We start from the raw sequence: 18693 nt of genomic DNA on the forward strand, positions 1-18693 counted from the left end.
AGAAAATAAAATTGGGTTGCTACCTCACCCTACACAAAAGTTAATTTCAGGAATGATGGAAATTTGAAGAGCCAAACTTCTAGAAGAAAATACAGGAGAAGACCTTCATGACTTCTGGGTAGGGGAATGTTTCATAAGTAAGACAGAAAAGCACAAATTGTAATGTAAAATTATATATTTTACTTCATTAAAAGTAAAACTTGTACCCTCATGCCAAAGAAAACCCATAAAGAAATGAAAAGATAAGCTGCAGACTGAGAAAAGTAGTTTGCAAGGTATATTATTAACAATAGATTAATATCTAGAATATGAAGAACTTCAGCGAATCAGCAAGGAAATAAAAGTAACCAGCAGATCCTCACATTCAAGTTATGGCAGAGGAAATCCCAATAGCCAATAAATATGAAGTATATTCAGATTTATACACTAATCAGGGAAATGTACGTTAAGACTGCAATGAGAAAACGAAAAATTAAAATAACTGCAATGGAATATCATTTCATAATCATATTAGTCAGTTATATTGCAGTATCCTTTAAAATAGCAAATGCATACACCCTTTGATCTGCTCTTAGGAAACTGTCTTACAGATACTTAGACACTTAGGAAATAGATTAATGTACTAGAACACTCATTGCTGCATTACTTACAGTAGCAAAATAATGGAAACATCCTGAATGTCCATCATTTTCTATCTTATGTAAGTTATAGAAATTGTTACAGTGGGACACAGAGGCTCCTCTATATGTACTGAAATGGAATTAATTCCAAGATAAGAGTAAATGAAAAAAGCAAGAGAATAAATATAAAATGTTCCCTTTTGTGTTATTGTGAAAAAAGCAACATGATGTATGCTTGTACTTTTATGTGCATAGGCTATCTGGGGAGAGGAACAAGGGGACAGACAGATTATGGGTAATCTTTACACTGGACACCTTTTTTGTACTGCTAAAAAAAATTTAACCAGATGTATGTAGTACGTATTTAAGAAAGTAGTAAATAATTATTACTGTCCCAGTGCAGTGGCTCATGCCTGTAATCCCAGCACTTTGGGAGGCCAAAGCAGGAAGATTACTTGAGCCCAGGAGTTGGAGGCTGTTGTGAGCTTTGATTGTGCCACTGCACTCCAGCCTGGGTGGCAGAGTGATACCCTATCTCAAAAATAATCATTGTTACTGTACTTTAAAGCATGGGATCTGGAATTTTACTACCTGGATTTAAATCACAGTGTCCATTATTATTGGCTCTATGAAGTTGCGCAGGTTACTTACCCTTCCTGTATACCATTTTCATCATCTATAATATGGCAACCTTAATATAATACCTATACCTAGCTCATAAAGTTGATGTGATACTTAAATCCAGTTAAACCAGTGAGCACGTTGTTTTGCACATACAGTAAGTACTCAGTATGTGTTAGTTATTTTAGTAGTTTTTAAGTACCACAGAGGTATAATAATATTGGATAGTGTGGTTGCACATATCAGGAAGTGCAAACATCTTTTATAAACTTCGGTTGCTATACGCTATTTCAAAAACTTATGGTCTTATATCAGAATAAAACAAAACAAAATTCTCGTAAATGTTATCCTTCTGAATTTAGCAGCTCTATGGATCAACAAAGTGTGTTGTTGTCTTCTGATACATACTGTATTTGTTTTCTTTTTAGAAATGTGAACATAATTTGAGCAAGCCAGAATTTAACCCAACATCAATCAAATTCAAAATCCAACTGGTTGCTGTGTGAGTATTTTGGGATTGGTGTTTTCAGTTACTGTTTTGAGTTATTTTGGTTTATTCTTCTTCCCCAGTGTGAAGTGTGTTTACTCTTGGCCCTCCAAAAAAATAATAATAATTACATCAAAATCATCTTGACATTCTGTTCCGGTTTAGGTTTTGAATTTAGTTACATGCCACGAAAAACGTTTAAGATAAATAGATTCAGGGGTATTGGGATCAGGGACACAGTGGCCCAGTATGATCTGGAGCAACAAGGTATGTTAATTATTTGGTGGAAAGTTACTAGTCATCGTTACAAATTACAAAGTGTCTGCGTTTGGGAATAATCCTTCAAAAACTTAAAAAATAATAAAGTATAGCTGATTGAAGAGTATCCCTGTAACAATGTTCATTTTACTTACCTGTGTTATAACACTTCATTGGCTGGGATGAAAGTGATTAAGTTAGTGTTAACTCTCTGGGACTTGTGAGTAGGAGAGAATTTTGTGTATAAAAACTACCTATCAGGCTATCTGAATGGTCCTAATTAGAGACAAATACTGCCACTTAAAACTTACCCAGTGTTCATCTAATTAAATGTAAACTTTTCGTGTCTCATCATACTTTTCTAATACATACATTTTTTAAATTACGTGGCAAACAAAAATATTTTCAAAAATTAGGAAAGTATTGTCTAGCTTTGGAGTAAGACAGCCCTTCTTTAGCAAGACAGGAAACCCAGAAGCCATTAAAGAAAAGAAACACCTTTGACCTTAGCAAAAAGAAATAGTGGTTATAAAAGATGAAATTAAAGCCAGGGGCAGTGGCTCACACTTGTGATCCCAGCACTTTGGAAGCCTGTCAGGAGGATCACTTGAGCCCATGAGTTGAAGACCAGCCTGGACAACGTAGTAAGACCTCATCTCTACAAAAAAATTTTAAAATGAGCCAGGTGCAGTGGCATGCACCTGTAGTCCTAGCTACTTGGGAGGCTGAGGTGAGAGGACCCCTTGAGCCCAGGAAGTCGAGGCTGCAGTGAGCTATGATTGTGCCACAGCACTGCAGCCTAGACAATGGAGCAGGACTCTCTCTCTTAAGGAAAACAATTTTAAAAAGACAAAATTAGCAACAAAGTCCTGAGACAAATAGTAAAGCAAGAAAGAATATTTGGCAGTCGTGACAAACTAAAGTTTAATATCCCAGGCATAGAGAATTCCCAGAAATTGAAAAGATAAAAATAGGGAGGCAGTAAAGAGGAATGTGGAACAAGGGATTTGGACAGGTAGCTTATGGAAGAGGAATTTCAAATGGCTAGAAGATACACTGTATATGGAAAGAAACCAAGACTCAATAGGAAAAGTTTTAAAAAGTAATTAGCATCTAGTACTTATGAGAATGTGGGTAAACACATATTTGCACACATTGTTGGTAGAATCTTGAATTGCTAGTCTTTTTGGAGAGTGGTCTGGAAATACCAAAACAAATTACATAGACCTTTTAACCCAACAGTACTATTTCAGGAATGTATTCTGTAGAAACAAAAGCACCAATATATAAAGATACATTTCCAAAGATGAGTATTAGAATATTTTAATGGCAAAAAACTGCAAACAATTTAACCAACAGTTAAATCAGTGTCAAACTGATTAACCATTAACAAGGAAATAGTTGGTTAAATTGAGATAACTTGTACTGTAGAATATTATGCAGCAATTAAAAATAAGTATTAGGAAACAAAAATGTTGGGAAGTGCATGTCTGGTGAGTTAAGAGGAGCTAGGAGGGCCAGGTGGAGGGTCTGTCACTTACTGTTTTTGTCTAAACTTGTTTTCCTCCTCTCTGAAATAGGAATAATGCCTTCTTCTTGGGGTTCTTAAAAAGAATCAAATAAGTAATTATGTTTGCAAATGCCTTGTAACTCAACATAAAACATGTTCACTTTCCTAACTATTCTTATTTAATACATGATTGGTTAGGAATAGAGAAACCTACAGAAATGGCACATGTGAAGTCTGGGATGAACTGCTTTCTTACTTAAGAATTATACTCATTACAGAAACCCTGAATGGCAGCCTGTGCTTAGTATCAGTTTCTTAAGCTTGCTTTGAGAAAAAGTGGTTTTTTTCTGACATCATTTTAGAATTGCCTGGCTCTCTTACTACACATTCTCTGAGGCCAGGTGTTTGCCTCATGCCTGTAATCTCAACACTTGGGGAGGCCAAGGCAGGAGGATTGCTTGAGTCTTAGGAGTTCAAGCCCAGCCTGGCAACGTAGTGAGTCCTCATTTGTACAAAAAATCAAAAATTAGCTGAGCATGGTGGCACACACATGTACTCCCAGCTACTTGGGAGGCTGAGGTGGGACTATCACTTGAGCCTGGGAGGTTGAGGCTATAGTGAATCATGATTGTGCCATTACACTCCCGCCTGGGTGACAGCAAGACCCTGTCTCAAAAAAAAAAAAAAAAATATATATATATATACATACACACACACACACACACACACACACACATGCTCTGGTATCAAACCTCAGACCTACTGAATTCAAATTCTTAGAAGTGGGGTCCTTACATTTCTTTTTATTGTTGTTGCTTTTGTGTGTGTATGTATTTGTTTGTTTTTTTTTTTTGAGATTCAGGAAGACAAAAGTTTCTTAAATTCCTGTTAATTTGCTCAGATAATCCTGCTGGTCACCATGAAAAATAGCTCGTTTAAAGTTTAAATATCTGATTCTAAGATGTACTTTTTCCCCCACTTGTAGTGTTTCTGCAATAGATTTTGTATTACGTTAATGTATGCACAATAATTAACATTTATGTGAGCTTTGTTCCTAGCACTTCTCAAAGCATTTTTGCATGTATTCTTCACAATAACCTCAAGTGATAGATACCATTATTTTCCTCATTTTAGAATTGGGAAAACCAAGGCACAAGGAGATAAATATCTTGTCTTAGTCATTACAAAGCAGTATCTTATATATACATGCTAATCTGGGGCCTGGGCAGTTTAAAATAGAAATATACATAAGATTTCAGAAAGAAGTCATACCAGTTTGGTCTTATGTCTTTTCTTAAGTTCTTACTGTGATGATATGGTTCATTAAAATTATTTTTCTCTGATATGTTCTGATTAACATGAAATCCTTTATGTACTGCACAGCTTTAAAAAATAATAATTTTAAGAGACTCCAGTGAACATTAATGCATTTTTTTATTTATGCATAGCAATTATATTCCAGAAGTGAGAATCATGTCAATTCCCAACCTTCGCTACATGAAGGTTAGTACCTTGCTCATTAACAGGAAGAAAAAGGATTGATCAATGATGTGTGTGTATGTGTATGTGGGTGGCTGTGTGTGTATGTGTATGTGGGTGGCTGTGTGCGTATTTGGCACAGGATCCAGAGAGCAAGGGATAGAAAAGAAGACAGTTTGGGATAATAAAGACTTTAAATTTATTGACACTGAGATCCTTGACAACAACATCTTTGATGAAAAGTAGGGAGAAGGAGCAGAGTGCACATTATGTCAAGGTGAAATTCTGGGTGGGGAGAATGATGGATCCCACAGGCATCTTTTGTTCTTCTCCAGCCTAGAGATTCTCCTCGATCTCCTGTATGTTGTTTCGGGTACTAGGAATCAGTTAGATTTCCAGATTTCCATACCACAGCCCTTCTCTTCCTTGGAGTCCGCATCTACTCCCCTTTTCCAGACACATGCCCAGTGAATTGTAGAATATTCTGCAGCAACCTCTTTAACTCTTTCCTTTCACGCTGCTTGTGAAAACACAAATGTTTATCATATGGCCCTTCATTTGAAAGATTGGTTTTGCTTATCTAGAGAGAGTACCAAGCAAGGACAAATTATCACAGTTCAAGAAGTCTTAAAAAGTTTTTATAAGGTTGGGCATGGTGGCTTATACCTGTAATCCCAGCACTTTGGGAGGCCAAGATAAGTAGATTGCTTGGGCCCAGGAGGTCAAGACCAGCCTGGTCAACATGGGGAAACCTCATCTCTGCAAAAAATACAAAAAATTTGCCAGGTGTGGTGGCACACACCTGTGGTCCCAGCTACTCAGGAGGCTGAGATGGAAGGATCACCTGAGCCCAGGAGGTCGAGGCTGCAGTGAGCCATGATCACCCACTGCACTCCAGCCTGGGCAACAGAGTGAGACCTTGTCTCAAAAATAAGTAAAAATTTTAAAAAGTTTTTGTAGTCTTGGTGTGCCATTTTTGCTCTGTTAATGCATCTGACTGGCCTGTGACTCCCATGTTTTATTTATGAGGGCCTCCTTTTCAGTCCTTAAATGGCAGCCTGAGTGAGACAAGAGTTAAACAATCACTTAGATAATAAGCATTCCTCAGAATTTCTGGATCTAGTAACTGGCCCTTTCAGTGGAATCTGTCCCATTTCCTTAGTGAAATAGCAACTCCAGAGAGTATTTGGTCTAACGTAGATAATAGAACAAGGATCAGTAAGCACGTAGAGAATACAGTGATGTAGAGGTATAAGTGGGCATCATTGCTCAGGAGTAATGGGGGGGAATGGTAATTTTGCGAAATACTTGGTATAGCAGCTAAGAAAGTGGTAAATGTCTGAGAGGTGTGTTTCCTATTCTCCAGGAGAGCCAGGTCCTCCTGACTCTTACGAATCCAGTTGAGAACCTCACCCATGTGACTCTGTTGGAGTGTGAGGAGGGGGACGCTGATGATATCAACAGCACTGCTAAGGTAGGAGCATTTTGCCTCAGCCTGACTGACCCTCACTTTCCCTGGAGTGTCCTCATTTGACCTGGCTTAAAAGACTCCACACTCTCCTTTCCACATCTAGTCAGCATGTTCTTTTGATTCCACCTCCTGAATTTTTTTACTTTATCCTGAAATACACTGCCCTATTTGAAGGCCTCATCGTTTCTTACCTGGACTGTGACAATAACTTCCTAACTGACCTTGCTGTTTTTATACCACCACCTTCATTTCAACCCATTTCTTCTCTATTGCCACCAGGGTGATACTTCTAAAATCTAACTCTTCGCATGCTGGTCATTTAGCATTGCTCTTGACTGAGATGAAGTCCAGATTTTTGGCATAGCATAAGAGCTCCTTAATGACTACTTCTCTCTGTTCATCCAGTGTGATCTTCCTTCAGATCCTCAAATTTAGCATTCCCTGAATCATACATATTAGTGGTTGTGATCCAGACAGATGCAATGGGTTATAAACTTTGATGCTAGAGAATTGTGTATGCTTTTCGTTTTACCTAGAATGCCTCCTTCCTATCCTGACTCCTCTAACATACATGCGCCTTCAGTCTCTCAGTCTCATACATTCATTCTTCAACACTTGTGAAGTATCATTTCCTTTTAGAAATGATACGTTTAAAATCATTTAGAAGCTGGTATGCCTCCTCTAGATTCCTCTACCTTACAAAGAGTATACATAACATAGCACTAACTAGGCTTGGCATGGTGGCTCACGCCTGTAATCCTAGCACTTTGGGAGGCCGAGGTGAGTGGAGCACCTGAGGTTAGGAGTTCAAGACCAGCCTGGCCAACATGGTGAAACCTGTCTCTACTAAAATACAAAAATTAGCTGGGCGTGATGGCAGGTGCCTGCAATCCCAGCTACTGGGGAGGCTGAGACGGGAGAATTGCTTGAACCCAGGAGACAGTGGTTGCAGTGAGCCGAGATCGTGTCACTCCACTCCAGCCTGGGCAGCTGAGCGAGACTCCATCTCAGAAAAAAACAACAACAACAACAAAAAAACACTAACTAAATACTGAAGTGGGTGATTTTGACTCTCAGTCTGAGTTGAATGGATGTAATATGGCCTCTTTATATTTTGCTACTTCTAGTACTTGAAATTTTAGAACAAGAGCCTTTCTCTCTAAATCATCGATTACTGATTCATAATTCAGCTTGATATTTATAATAAAAATGGTTTAAAAGGATGCCTATATCTTTAGTTGTTATTCAAATATTATTAGAGAATTTCTGTCCTCTTTTTCTTTTTTTTTATTTTCCTGCTTTTTAATGATTTCACTTACAAGCATCACCTCCAAAGACTTTTTTTTTTTTTTTTGAGACGGAGTCTTGCTCTGTCGCCCAAGCTGGAGTGCAGTGGCGCGGTCTCGGCTGACTGCAATCTCCGCCTCCCAGGTTCAAGCGATTCTCCTACCTCAGCCTCCCAAGTAGCTGGGATTACAGGTGCCTGCCACCATGCCTGGCTGATTTTTTGTATTTTAGTAGAGACAGGGTTTCACCATGTTGGCCAGGATGGTCTCAATCGCCTGACCTGGTGATCCACCTTCCTTAGCCTCCAAAGGTGCTGCAATTACAGGCCTGAGCCACCTCACCTGGCTGCTGCTTTTTTTTAATTAACACTAATAAGCAGCTCCAGTTAAGACAGAGGCAGAAATAAGTACCTGATTCATAAGCACAGCTTGTCTTTCTCTCTCTTTATACCTCCCTTCCCACATTTGTATCTATCATTAGAAATTTGATCGACATTGTTAACTGTTAACCTCTGATAGAGCAAAGTTGAGGCCTAATTACAACATAAGTCTGAAGAATGCTAATTGTTTTCCATGACCATAAACTCCCAGTATCTCATGTGAGTTTATGTATCAGGTACCAGGAATCAGCTGGCACCATGTCAAAAAACATTGTGTTGGAGCCAGTGTTTCTCCTTTGTGTTGTTCTTAATGATGGACTGTTTCAGATGTATCAAAAAAAAAAAAAAAAAAAAGAATATGGCAAATACCCATTTCTCCCCAACCTCTTAAGAAATAAAACATTAGGGTCAGGTGCAGTGGCTCATGCCTGTAATCCCAGCACTTTGGGAGGCCAAGGCAGGTGGATCACGAGGTCAGGAGTTCAAAACCAGCCTGGACAATGTGGTGAAACCCCATCTCTACTAAGAATGCAAAAAATCAGCCAGGCGTGGTGATGGGCACCTGTAATCCCAGCTACTTGGGAGGCTGAGGCAGGAGAATCGCTTGAACCCAGGAGGCAGAGGTTGCAGTGAGCTGAGATTACGCCATCGCACTCTAGCTGGAGCGACAGTGCAAGACTCTGTCTCTAAAAAATAAATAAAACATTAAAGACACAATTGAAGCCCCCATGTTCTCCCCAGTTCCTCTTTGCAGACCCCATGAAGTAAGTACTTACTTTCTCTTAAAACCTTTGTTCTTATAAACTCCATATAAGTAGTCTATATGTTTCCTGAAACTTGCTGTATGTTTCCATTTGTCTAAATCAGTGTCATACTTTGCTATATTCTGTCACACTGGTCCCTTCTCAGGCAGGCCTTTCTGTGTTGCTCTCCAGGTGGTGGTGCCCCCCAAAGAGCTCATTTTAGCTGGCAAGGATGCAGCAGCAGAGTACGACGAGTTGGCAGAACCTCAAGACTTTCAGGACGATCCCGAGTGAGTGATCTTTTTGTGATCCCCATACCACAATTGGCTGATACAGAATGCCCACTTATATATCTGATTTTCTTGTCTGGATGTTTTTAAATTACTTTTTTCTTCCTGTTTCTAAAAATAATTATTGTAGAAAATTGGGGAAATATATATAAGACCATGAAGAAGAAAATAAAATTATCCCACCACCAGAGATAAACAGCATTAACATTTTGGCATTTGTCCTTCCAAATATTTCTCCCCTCATTGGGATCATTCTATAGATACAGTTTTTTAGCCTTTTTCACTTGAATATATTTTCCCATGTTAATTAAAAAAAAAAATTTAAGTATATGATTTTAATGGTTGTGGACAGGATACAATATTCTGTCCCTATAGATTTATCATTGGGTTTGTTCCACACCCCCACCCCCTTGGAGTAATTAATAGATTTTACTCTCTCATACCTAATAACTGAAAAGAACCAAACCTTCCACTAACTGGGAACTGTGACCATCAGAGAATTCAGTCTATAGACTGACTGATTTCAGTGATTTGAACAGAGAATTTAATATAAAGAATTATTCACTTGTGTAACATAAAAAGTGGAAAAGAACACTAAAGTAGCAATTTGATGCTACTTCATGGGCATAAAATTTCAAAGATAGCTATTTTATGAGCCAGCTACCACCCCTCGGGTGGAGGGAACAAAGGGAAATAGTTAGAATTATTAAAATTTAGAACTTAAAGAAGGAGCTCCATGTAGCTGAAACTCGGGCCTCCAGTGAGCTGAAGGGGAACACTGCTTGCCTGGTCCTGGCATCTCATGATGGCAAAGGAGGGGTGGCATGATTATACAAGAACTGGAAACTTCAGCTGCTTACCGCCACTTTCTCCTGGGTAAAGAAGCATTGCTGGGCTGGGCATGGTGGCTCACCCCTATAATCTCAACACTTTGGGAGGCTGAGGCAAGAGGATTGCTTTAGCCCAGGAGTTTGAAACCAGCCTAGGAATATAGTAAGACCCCGTCTCTACAAAAAAATTTTAAAAATAGCCAGGTGTAGCAGCGCATGCTTGTAGTCCCAGCTACTCAGGATACCAGGGCAGGAGAATCAGCTGAGCCCGGGAGGCAGAGGTTGTAGTGAGCCGTGATTGTGCCACTGCACTCCAGCCTGGGCAACAGAGTGATACCCTGTCTCAAAAAAAAAAAAAGGCCTTTTTGGAGTGATGGCCACAGGGAACAGGGACCACAAGCAAAAAGGAATCTCTAAAGGAAGAGCAAGAAAGACCCTTCCTCCTCTAGACTTCTAGTCTCCCTTTAGAGCCCGCTACTGACAGAACCTGACAAAGAGCCAGCCAACCCAGCAGATACGGTCTGAGCAGAATCCTGTGTCACACAGCAAAACAGAGAGAGGTGCGATTGGAACTGAAAAACAATAGCTTAATAAACTGGCACAGGGAACATTTACGGTCTTTGTTTTGTTTTTTGAGATGGAGTCTCACTCTGTCCCCCAGGCTGAAATGCAATGACGTGATCTCCTGCTCACTACAACCTCCACCTCCCGAGTTCAAGCAATTCTTCTGCCTCAGCCTACTGAGGAGCTTGGATTACAGGCGAGCGCCTCCATGCCTGGCCAATTTTTGTATTTTTAGTAGAGATGGAGTTTTGCCATGTTGCCCAGGCTGGTCTCGATCTCCTGACCTGAAGTGATCCACCCGCCTTGGTCTCCCAAAATGCCAGGATTACAGGCATGAGCCAACATGCCTGGCCCATTTGTGGTTTTTTGACCGAATGATCAAAAGCTTTCTCAACAAGATATTAGAAGAGATAACATAAGGTGGGTTAGAAAAATAAAGTGAAGCCAAGTGCTATGTCTCACGCCTGTAATCCCAGCACTTTGGGAGGCTGAGGCGGGCAGATCACTTGAGGTTAGGAGTTCGAGACCAGCCTGGCCAACATGGCGAAATCCTGTCTGTACTGAAAATAACGAAAATTAGCCAGGTGTGGTGGCACGCGCCTGTAATTCCAGCTACCCGGGAGGCTGAGATGGGAGAATTGCTTGAACCCTGGAGGCGGGGCTTGCAGAGAGCTGAGATCGCACCACTGCACTCCAGCCTGAACAGCAGAGCCAGACTCCATCTCAAAAAAAAAAAAAGAAAAGAAAAAGAAAAAGAAAGTGAAGGCAAAGATGAGATTAGTGATTACCAAACGTGGGTTAACTCCAAAAACACCAGGTCAAGTGTTGTTTTGTTTTGCTGTTCGATAGCATTCCAGACCCCAACCCCAGAGGATTTTTTTTAGCAGGTCTAGCTAGAGACCAGAAATCCAAATTTGTTTTGGAAAAGCTTCCCAGGTTTCAGTGGTTGCCTGGGAAATTAAGGATAAAAAGAAAGACTGACGTTTTCCTTTTTACCACTTTAAACTGTTTGAATTTTTTTTTATGTGACTCATACAAATCAAAGGTTTGGTTAGTTACTATAATACAAAATATACTGAGTTGTACAATACAAAATGTGTTCTCTGAAATCCTTGCTTTATGTGGGTCCTTAAATTAATTAGGTACAGAAATTTGTTAAGCCAAGATATATTTCTGGAATGATTGTCTGAGATATCAGATTTTCGCCTGATTACATGATAGAGTAATTAAAAACTGAATTAATTATATTTTACATTAGAATTAATAGAACTTTCAGATTTTATAAATATGTAATCCCAGTAACCTTTCTTAGAGTGACTGAATATCATTTGGATAGTAGACAAATTCTGTTTATTTCATTGCCCTTTTACTTTCAGAAACTACGTTATTAAAGCACAAACTTTATGCACAAATGAGGGGAAATTGAAATGGAAACCTCAATGAAGAGACATTTTTATGCTAAATTTCCTAATTACATAAGTTATTTACAAAAACACTCTTGATTTATGGTGTTCCAAATTTCCCTTAAAGCATTGAGTTACTAAAACTTTCCACAGTATGGCCAGGCATGGTGGCTCATGCCTATAATCACAGCACTTTGGGAGGCTGAGGCAGAAGGATCGTTTGAGCTTAGGAGGTCCAGGCTACCATGAACTATGATTGTGCCACTGCTCTCCAGCCTGGGTGACAGAACAAAACCTTGTCTCTAAAATATAAAAATAAGGCCAGGCAGGGTGGCTCACGCCTGTGATAAAGCAGCATTTTGGGAGGCCAAGGCGGGTGGATCACCTGAGGTCAGGAGTTTGAGACCAGCCTGACCAATATGGTGAAACCCCATCTGTACTGAAATTACAAAAATTAGGCAGGCATGGTGGTGTGCGCCTGTGGTCCCAGCTACTCAGGAGGCTGAGGCAGGAGAATCGCTGGAACCGAGGAGGTGGAGGTTGCGGTGAGCTGAGATCACGCCACTGCACTCCAGCCTGGTTGACAGAGCGAGACTCCATCTTGAAAATATAAAATAAAAAATAAAAAAATAACTTTCCATGGTATGAGTCTATGTTCTTTAGAAATATTACCACATTTGCACAGAGGTGAATGTAAAGGGATGTTTGCATTGTTTATAATAGAGAACAATTGGCAGCAACCTCAGTATGTGCCAGTTATGGATAAAAACATAATTGAATAGTATGCAACCATTACATAGAATGTAGACGATCTGTATATACCAGCATCAAAAGATGTTTGTGATAAACAGAGTAAAACAAGCAGTTATGGAATAGTGTGTACCATCTGCATTGGTTAGAAAAGCAGAAAAGTATAAGCTCATAAAAAAATATATGGCCGACGTGTTGGCTCATGCCCGTGATCCCAGCACTTTGGGAAGCCAAGGCAAACAGATCACTTGAGCCCTGGTGTTCGAGACCAGCCTGGGCAACATGACAAAACCCCATCTCCACCAAAAATACGTATTAATATATAAAGCTAGCCAGGTGTGGTGGTGCATGCCTGTAGTCCCAGCTACTCGGGAGGCTGAGATGGGAGAATTACTTGAGCCCGTGAAACAGGTTGCAGTGACCCAAGATGGAGCCATTGCACTCCAGCCTGGGTGACAGAGCGAGACTGTGTCTCAAAAAAAAAAAAAAAAAAAAAAAAAAAAAAAAAAAAAAAAAAAAAAAAAACTTGGTAGGTTAAGAACAAAGTGTTTATAGGTCTTCTATGTGTGCTGAAGGAAAGAATAAGGTGAAAGACTTCTACTGTAAGTCTTAGTGGTTTGGCTGATTTTTTATCTACCTAATACTTGCTTTTTTTTCTTTCCATAGCATTATAGCCTTCAGAAAGGCCAACAAAGTGGGTATTTTCATCAAAGTTACACCACAGCGTGAGGAGGGTGAAGTGACCGTATGCTTCAAGATGAAGCATGATTTTAAAAACCTGGCAGCCCCCATTCGCCCCATTGAAGAAAGTGACCAGGGAACAGAAGTCATCTGGCTCACCCAGCATGTGGAACTTAGCTTGGGCCCGCTTCTTCCTTAAAAGGTTCCATTGGAGGGCAGATCCCAAAGGACAGTATCACCATAAACCTGCGTTAAAATGCGGAAGCTGCTGCTTCATTAGGCCTTGTTTATAACGATGTACCCATGCACTACGGAATTCTATTGCTAAGAAAGTGGGAGCATAGGCAAGACATTGGGAACACAGGGTAGCTGCTATTGCTCTTGCTCTCACCTCTGTTGACACCAGTAGGTCTGTGTCTCCCTCACTGAGCCCTGCACATTGAGTAACAGCAGCATAATTCCATCTAGGAAAGGGGATGGGGGTTCCTTGGAGTGGCATTGTATTTACCACCTGAGAAACTGACTGTACTGTCTCTTGATCTGATCTCACTAAGGATCACAATGTCACAGATGAAACTTAATAACCCAAAGGTGGACCTGCTGTTAATGATGCAGCATTGGTCACAGTGTACCAACTGCTTTCTGCATTCCATTAAATATCATCTAACAGTCTAAAACATATCCCTTCACTTGCCATAGTGGCTGCCATTTTGCTATAGATTTCCATATAACCAAAAAATTGAATTGTCACATTATCTTTAGTATTGTGATGATTGGAAAAACCTATGAAGTTGTTAAGGCACTATCGTTTGCCCCCTTTTTCTAAGTGAATATGGGACACTTATTAGTTGTTCTTAATTTTTTTTTCCCAATAAAATATGGATCTTTTAAGAAGAATTTGAGAAGCAAGCAATTACATGTCATGTCAAGGGGGTAGCAAATTCCATTCGTTTTCAATATTGCCACAATACCCAGGGATTAATGCTGCCACAGGGGGGCAATCTCTATTTGTCTTACTTCCCACCCCTTCCCTGTTCTGCCTCTGTAACACAATTAAGTTGTTCTGTTTGGGACCTGGAAAAGAACCCAAAGAAAACCTGAGTGGACAGGTTCATTTCTGGAATGCAGAAAACATTTTAAAGGTTAGATTTTTAGCATATTCTCAACTAGCATTCTTTCCAGTGAGTTGAGGGGGAAATTAACTAGTATAATCTCTTGAATCCAAAACTGGATATTAAGAACTTTCCCCCTTACTAAGTTTAAGACTTTTGTCATATGGTGAGTCAAATAAGACCATTTTGATTGTAAACCATAAAATAGTTCAGCAAGTAGCCCACAATTCTGGCCTAACAGCAGACATGCTGTTTTCACTTGGTATCCTGGAGTTGGGTTGCCAACCTTAATTTCTATGATGTTTTCTAAAATGAAACTTGACAAAGTAGACCACCAGCTGCACCGTGTTTTCTGTAAAAGTATTGTTAGTAAGTGGCCAAGAGACTTGAGGAAAATACAGATTTTTTGTTTACCTTGGTCTTGTTTCAAGTCTTAAAAAATTAAAGTTACATTACAATGTAGAATACAGATGGGACGTAGTCCTTGTAAGCTTCCCTTGAAAATGTTTTAAATATTTAGGAAGCTTTTAAAAGACACTAAATTGTACTCTAAAAGACACTAAATTGTACTAGTTGTACAAAGATCAAGCCAATTTTATGAAACAGTCCCACAGAGTAATAATATATGTGATGCAGTGTGAGAAAGAAAATACTCATCTCTAACATGATGGTAATAATAAGGTTTAGCCTCTTAGGAGTTGGGGCAGGGGGATGGGTAATTACAAATTTGCAAACTATAGAAAGAGTTTCATTTTTTTTGTGACCCCACAGAGTCTCAAATTTTTACTTCACTACCTGCTAGAGACTACTGTGAAATCACTGCTCCATATTTGCCAGTGGAGGAAATGGGCATCAGAGTAAAGAATACTTCGTATGTTTACACATTTGCATAGACTACACACACATCATGCGTTTATGGCAGGCAGCTGGCATTTGTTCCCAAAAATAATAATGTTGAAGTATGGGTGGCATCATTCCCATATACAGAAACACAAAACACTTCGATCGTAAACTTGTTTCTTCAGAAGCCAAACTAATTTGCAGAATAGTACAGCCACTGGTTTAATGTTTCCTTAAGATAGGTTTTAGTGCAAGCTAGTATTCTGTGTGTCCGTAGAAATGGTTCAACACCTGCAGCTGGTGAATTAGGAATTGTATTTGTTGCCTTTTTTATATTAGATGAGGTGCAAACATTTTAATGCTAGTCAGTATGCACCATCACAGGAAAGTTAGATCCCATTAGCACTTGAAACTACACTTTGGGAAACTTAGGCTAAGTTAATTTGGATTTGTTATTTGATTCACCTACTGACCTTTTCTTTTGTTTGAAATGCTTATCAGCATAATGAGCTAGGTGTCGTGCGTATTTGTGAAGAAACATCCTTTTTGGTCCCTTTTGGGACAGAGAGGTACTCCTTGATCTTTATGAATGACAGGTTACTGTTTTGCCTTATTGCTTAACTTAATGTAGTGAAATAAAGCAGACAAAGCTTGAGCGTGTCTTTTGTTTGCTCTCATGTATATACTATGTAGCATGGCTCAGAACCAAAAGACAGGCGTGGAGTTAAGAGAGTTGGCTAAGAGAGTTGGTGGGGCATGTTTCCTTCCATTCCTTTAAATGAAGTAATCTAAAGTCTCTTAGCAGGTTAGTTCACCATAATATATAAGTAGATGTTGCTTTGAGCTTCTTATATACATATTCGCAGAACCATTATATAAATGTGCTTAGACCTCTACCAGTTTTTATCTTGGGTCATTGCTTCTAAAGATATCCTTTGCAATATACACAGTGGTCTGCCTCCACCAGTGGCCACTCATCCGCCTTCATCTGTACCTTCATAACTCTTCCTTCCCTCCTCTTACTTAGATGAGTTACTCATACTCTTCCTGTCTGAACCCAGCCCCACCTCTTAACACTCAAGCTCATCCTCTTACCTATTCACAGACAGCATCGGCAGCTCTCCCCTTCCCTTTTCCATCAGCATGTGATTTCTCTCATCTTAAAAAAGAAATTGGCCTCGGCCGGGCGCGGTGGCTCAAGCCTGTAATCCCAGCACTTTGGGAGGCCGAGACGGGCGGATCACGAGGTCAGGAGATCGAGACCATCCTGGTTAACACGGTGAAACCCCGTCTCTACTAAAAAATACAAAAAAAAAAAAATTAGCCGGGCGCGGTGGTGGGCGCCTGTAGTCCCAGCTACTCGGGAGGCTGAGGCAGGAGAATGGCGTGAACCCGGGAGGCGGAGCTTGCAGTGAGCTGAGATCCGGCCACTGCACTCCAGCCCGGGCGACAGAGCGAGACTCTGTCTCAAAAAAAAAAAAAAAAAAGAAAAAAAAAAGAAATTGGCCTCACTCTCCTCTTCAGCTGCCACTCCATTTCCCTACTCCCTTTACAGCAAAACTCTAACTCTGGCTGGGCACGATTGCTCACACCTGTAATCCCAGTGCTTTAGGAGGCCGAAGCGAGAGGATCATTTGAGGCCAGGAGTTTGAGACAAGATTGAGACCTTGTCTCTGTTTAAGTAAAAGTTTTTTTAAAAAAAACAAAAACACCCTAATTCGACCTTCCAGTTCTGTCGTTCTCACCTGAACCCATTCCAGTTAGACTGTCACCGCCACCACTTGGTCAAAACTGCTCTTGTCAAGGTCACTAGCAATCGCCACACTTAAATACGGGGTCAGTTCTCAGTCCTTAACTATGCAATTTTTCAGTAGATCTGACAGTTTCTCTCTTCCTTCTTGAAAGGCTTTACTTGGTTTCCAGAACACAACACTCCTGGTTTTAAGGCAGAGCAGAGACCCCCTCTTAGGAGGCTTGTGGGCCCCTCCACGCATGGAAATAAAAGAAAATCTTGAGTTCCTTCAAGGGGATTCTAGGCACTTAGCTAGCCCAGAGAAGTTAATGAGCAACTTGATAAGTAAGAAAGTAATAGTAGCTGAAAACAATAGCCAAGGAAGTCAGAGATGTTTTGTTCCCTATAGAAACTAAGGGTAACATCAGATATGTCCCCAACTTTTCAGAAACCTGCACTCTCACCAAACAGATTTAAACCTCAGATAAGGGGAAACAGAACTGAACTCTGACCACTGTTCATTGTTCTGAGTTGCTTCCTGAGGGGCCTGGAGGAAGTCATGCCCACCTGCCAGAGCTAACATTATTTTCTGTGGATCCCAAGTTTAGACAGCTTCACTGCCTCAACCAATCATAAATCAAAAAGTCTTTGAATCCACCTAAGACCTTTGAGCCCACCCCCCATCCCAGCTTTGAGATGTCCCACCGTTTTAGATCAAACCAATGTATAGTCTCTATGTATTGATTTATGACTTTGCCTGTAACCTCTCTCTTTCCCTGCCTTTAAAAGCCCATACCTTTAAGCCATCTGAGAGTTCGGGTCTTAAGCATGGTCTGTGCAATTCTCCTTGCATGGTGCCCTGCAATAAAATGCCTCACTTTTCTCTTGCTACTAGCCTGATGTCAGTGACTTTGCGGCACTGGGTGAGCAGACCCCAGTTTCGTTCAGTAACAGTTTTCTGTCTACCCTGCTAGAAAGTTTTCTTCCGTATTCTTTGCTAGTTCTTTCCCATCTTCCCAACCTTGCAGTATACCAAATCTCATTTCTCACACTTCTTTCCTCTTTACACTCATTTAATGATCTTGCCCAGTTTTGGGGGGCAAGAATGCTGAGAAAAGGTGTATTCCCAAGGCCAACACATAGGGCCTGCTGAAGACTGAGGCTGAATTGAATTAGAGCAACAGAGAATCCCTTTACTTCTCCCCGACTACCAGCCTACCAAGTGTCTAGTAACAAGCATCCATTTCTAGGGGATGGGCAAAGGCCTAGAAAGTTAGCCACCACTGTGCAGGTAGGCAGGACAGCTGTAAGCTGAGGATGAAGCATGAACACTTGAGTTCTTCAGCCCCAACCTACAATATAGAATAATGCTAGAGTAGGTGAAATCTGTGGTACACTGAAAGCAACCATAGCAATAAAACCCAAGCCCAGGCCAAGTGCGGTGGCTCATGCCTGTAATCACAACACTTTGGGAGGCTGAGGCAGGCGGATCACCTGAGGCCAGGAGTTTGAGACCAGCCTGACCAACATGGAGAAACCCCATCTCCACTAAAAATACAAAATTAGTCGGGTGTGGTGGCACATGCCTGTAATCCCAGCTACTCAGAAGGCTGAGGCAGGAGAATCACTTGAACCC

At 40.4% G+C, this 18693-nt stretch overlaps 1 protein-coding gene across 2 annotated transcripts in view; it reads left to right on the forward strand.

Annotated features, from left to right (window-relative positions):
• Nucleotides 1-15980, forward strand: part of LOC105466860 (dynactin subunit 4) — a 44853-nt gene extending 28873 nt beyond the window's left edge. For both annotated transcript variants that reach the window (XM_011715963.2, XM_011715965.3), the window contains 5 exons: nucleotides 1670-1743; nucleotides 4945-4999; nucleotides 6342-6449; nucleotides 9048-9145; nucleotides 13359-15980. In XM_011715963.2, the coding sequence (XP_011714265.1) occupies nucleotides 1670-1743; nucleotides 4945-4999; nucleotides 6342-6449; nucleotides 9048-9145; nucleotides 13359-13572 (549 nt within the window). In that variant the 3' untranslated portion in view covers nucleotides 13573-15980. The remainder of the gene's footprint in view (nucleotides 1-1669; nucleotides 1744-4944; nucleotides 5000-6341; nucleotides 6450-9047; nucleotides 9146-13358) is intronic.
• The last annotated feature ends 2713 nt before the right edge of the window (nucleotides 15981-18693 follow it).

The sequence above is a fragment of the Macaca nemestrina genome, chromosome 6, assembly GCF_043159975.1.
Source record: "Macaca nemestrina isolate mMacNem1 chromosome 6, mMacNem.hap1, whole genome shotgun sequence".
NCBI lineage: Eukaryota > Metazoa > Chordata > Mammalia > Primates > Cercopithecidae > Macaca > Macaca nemestrina.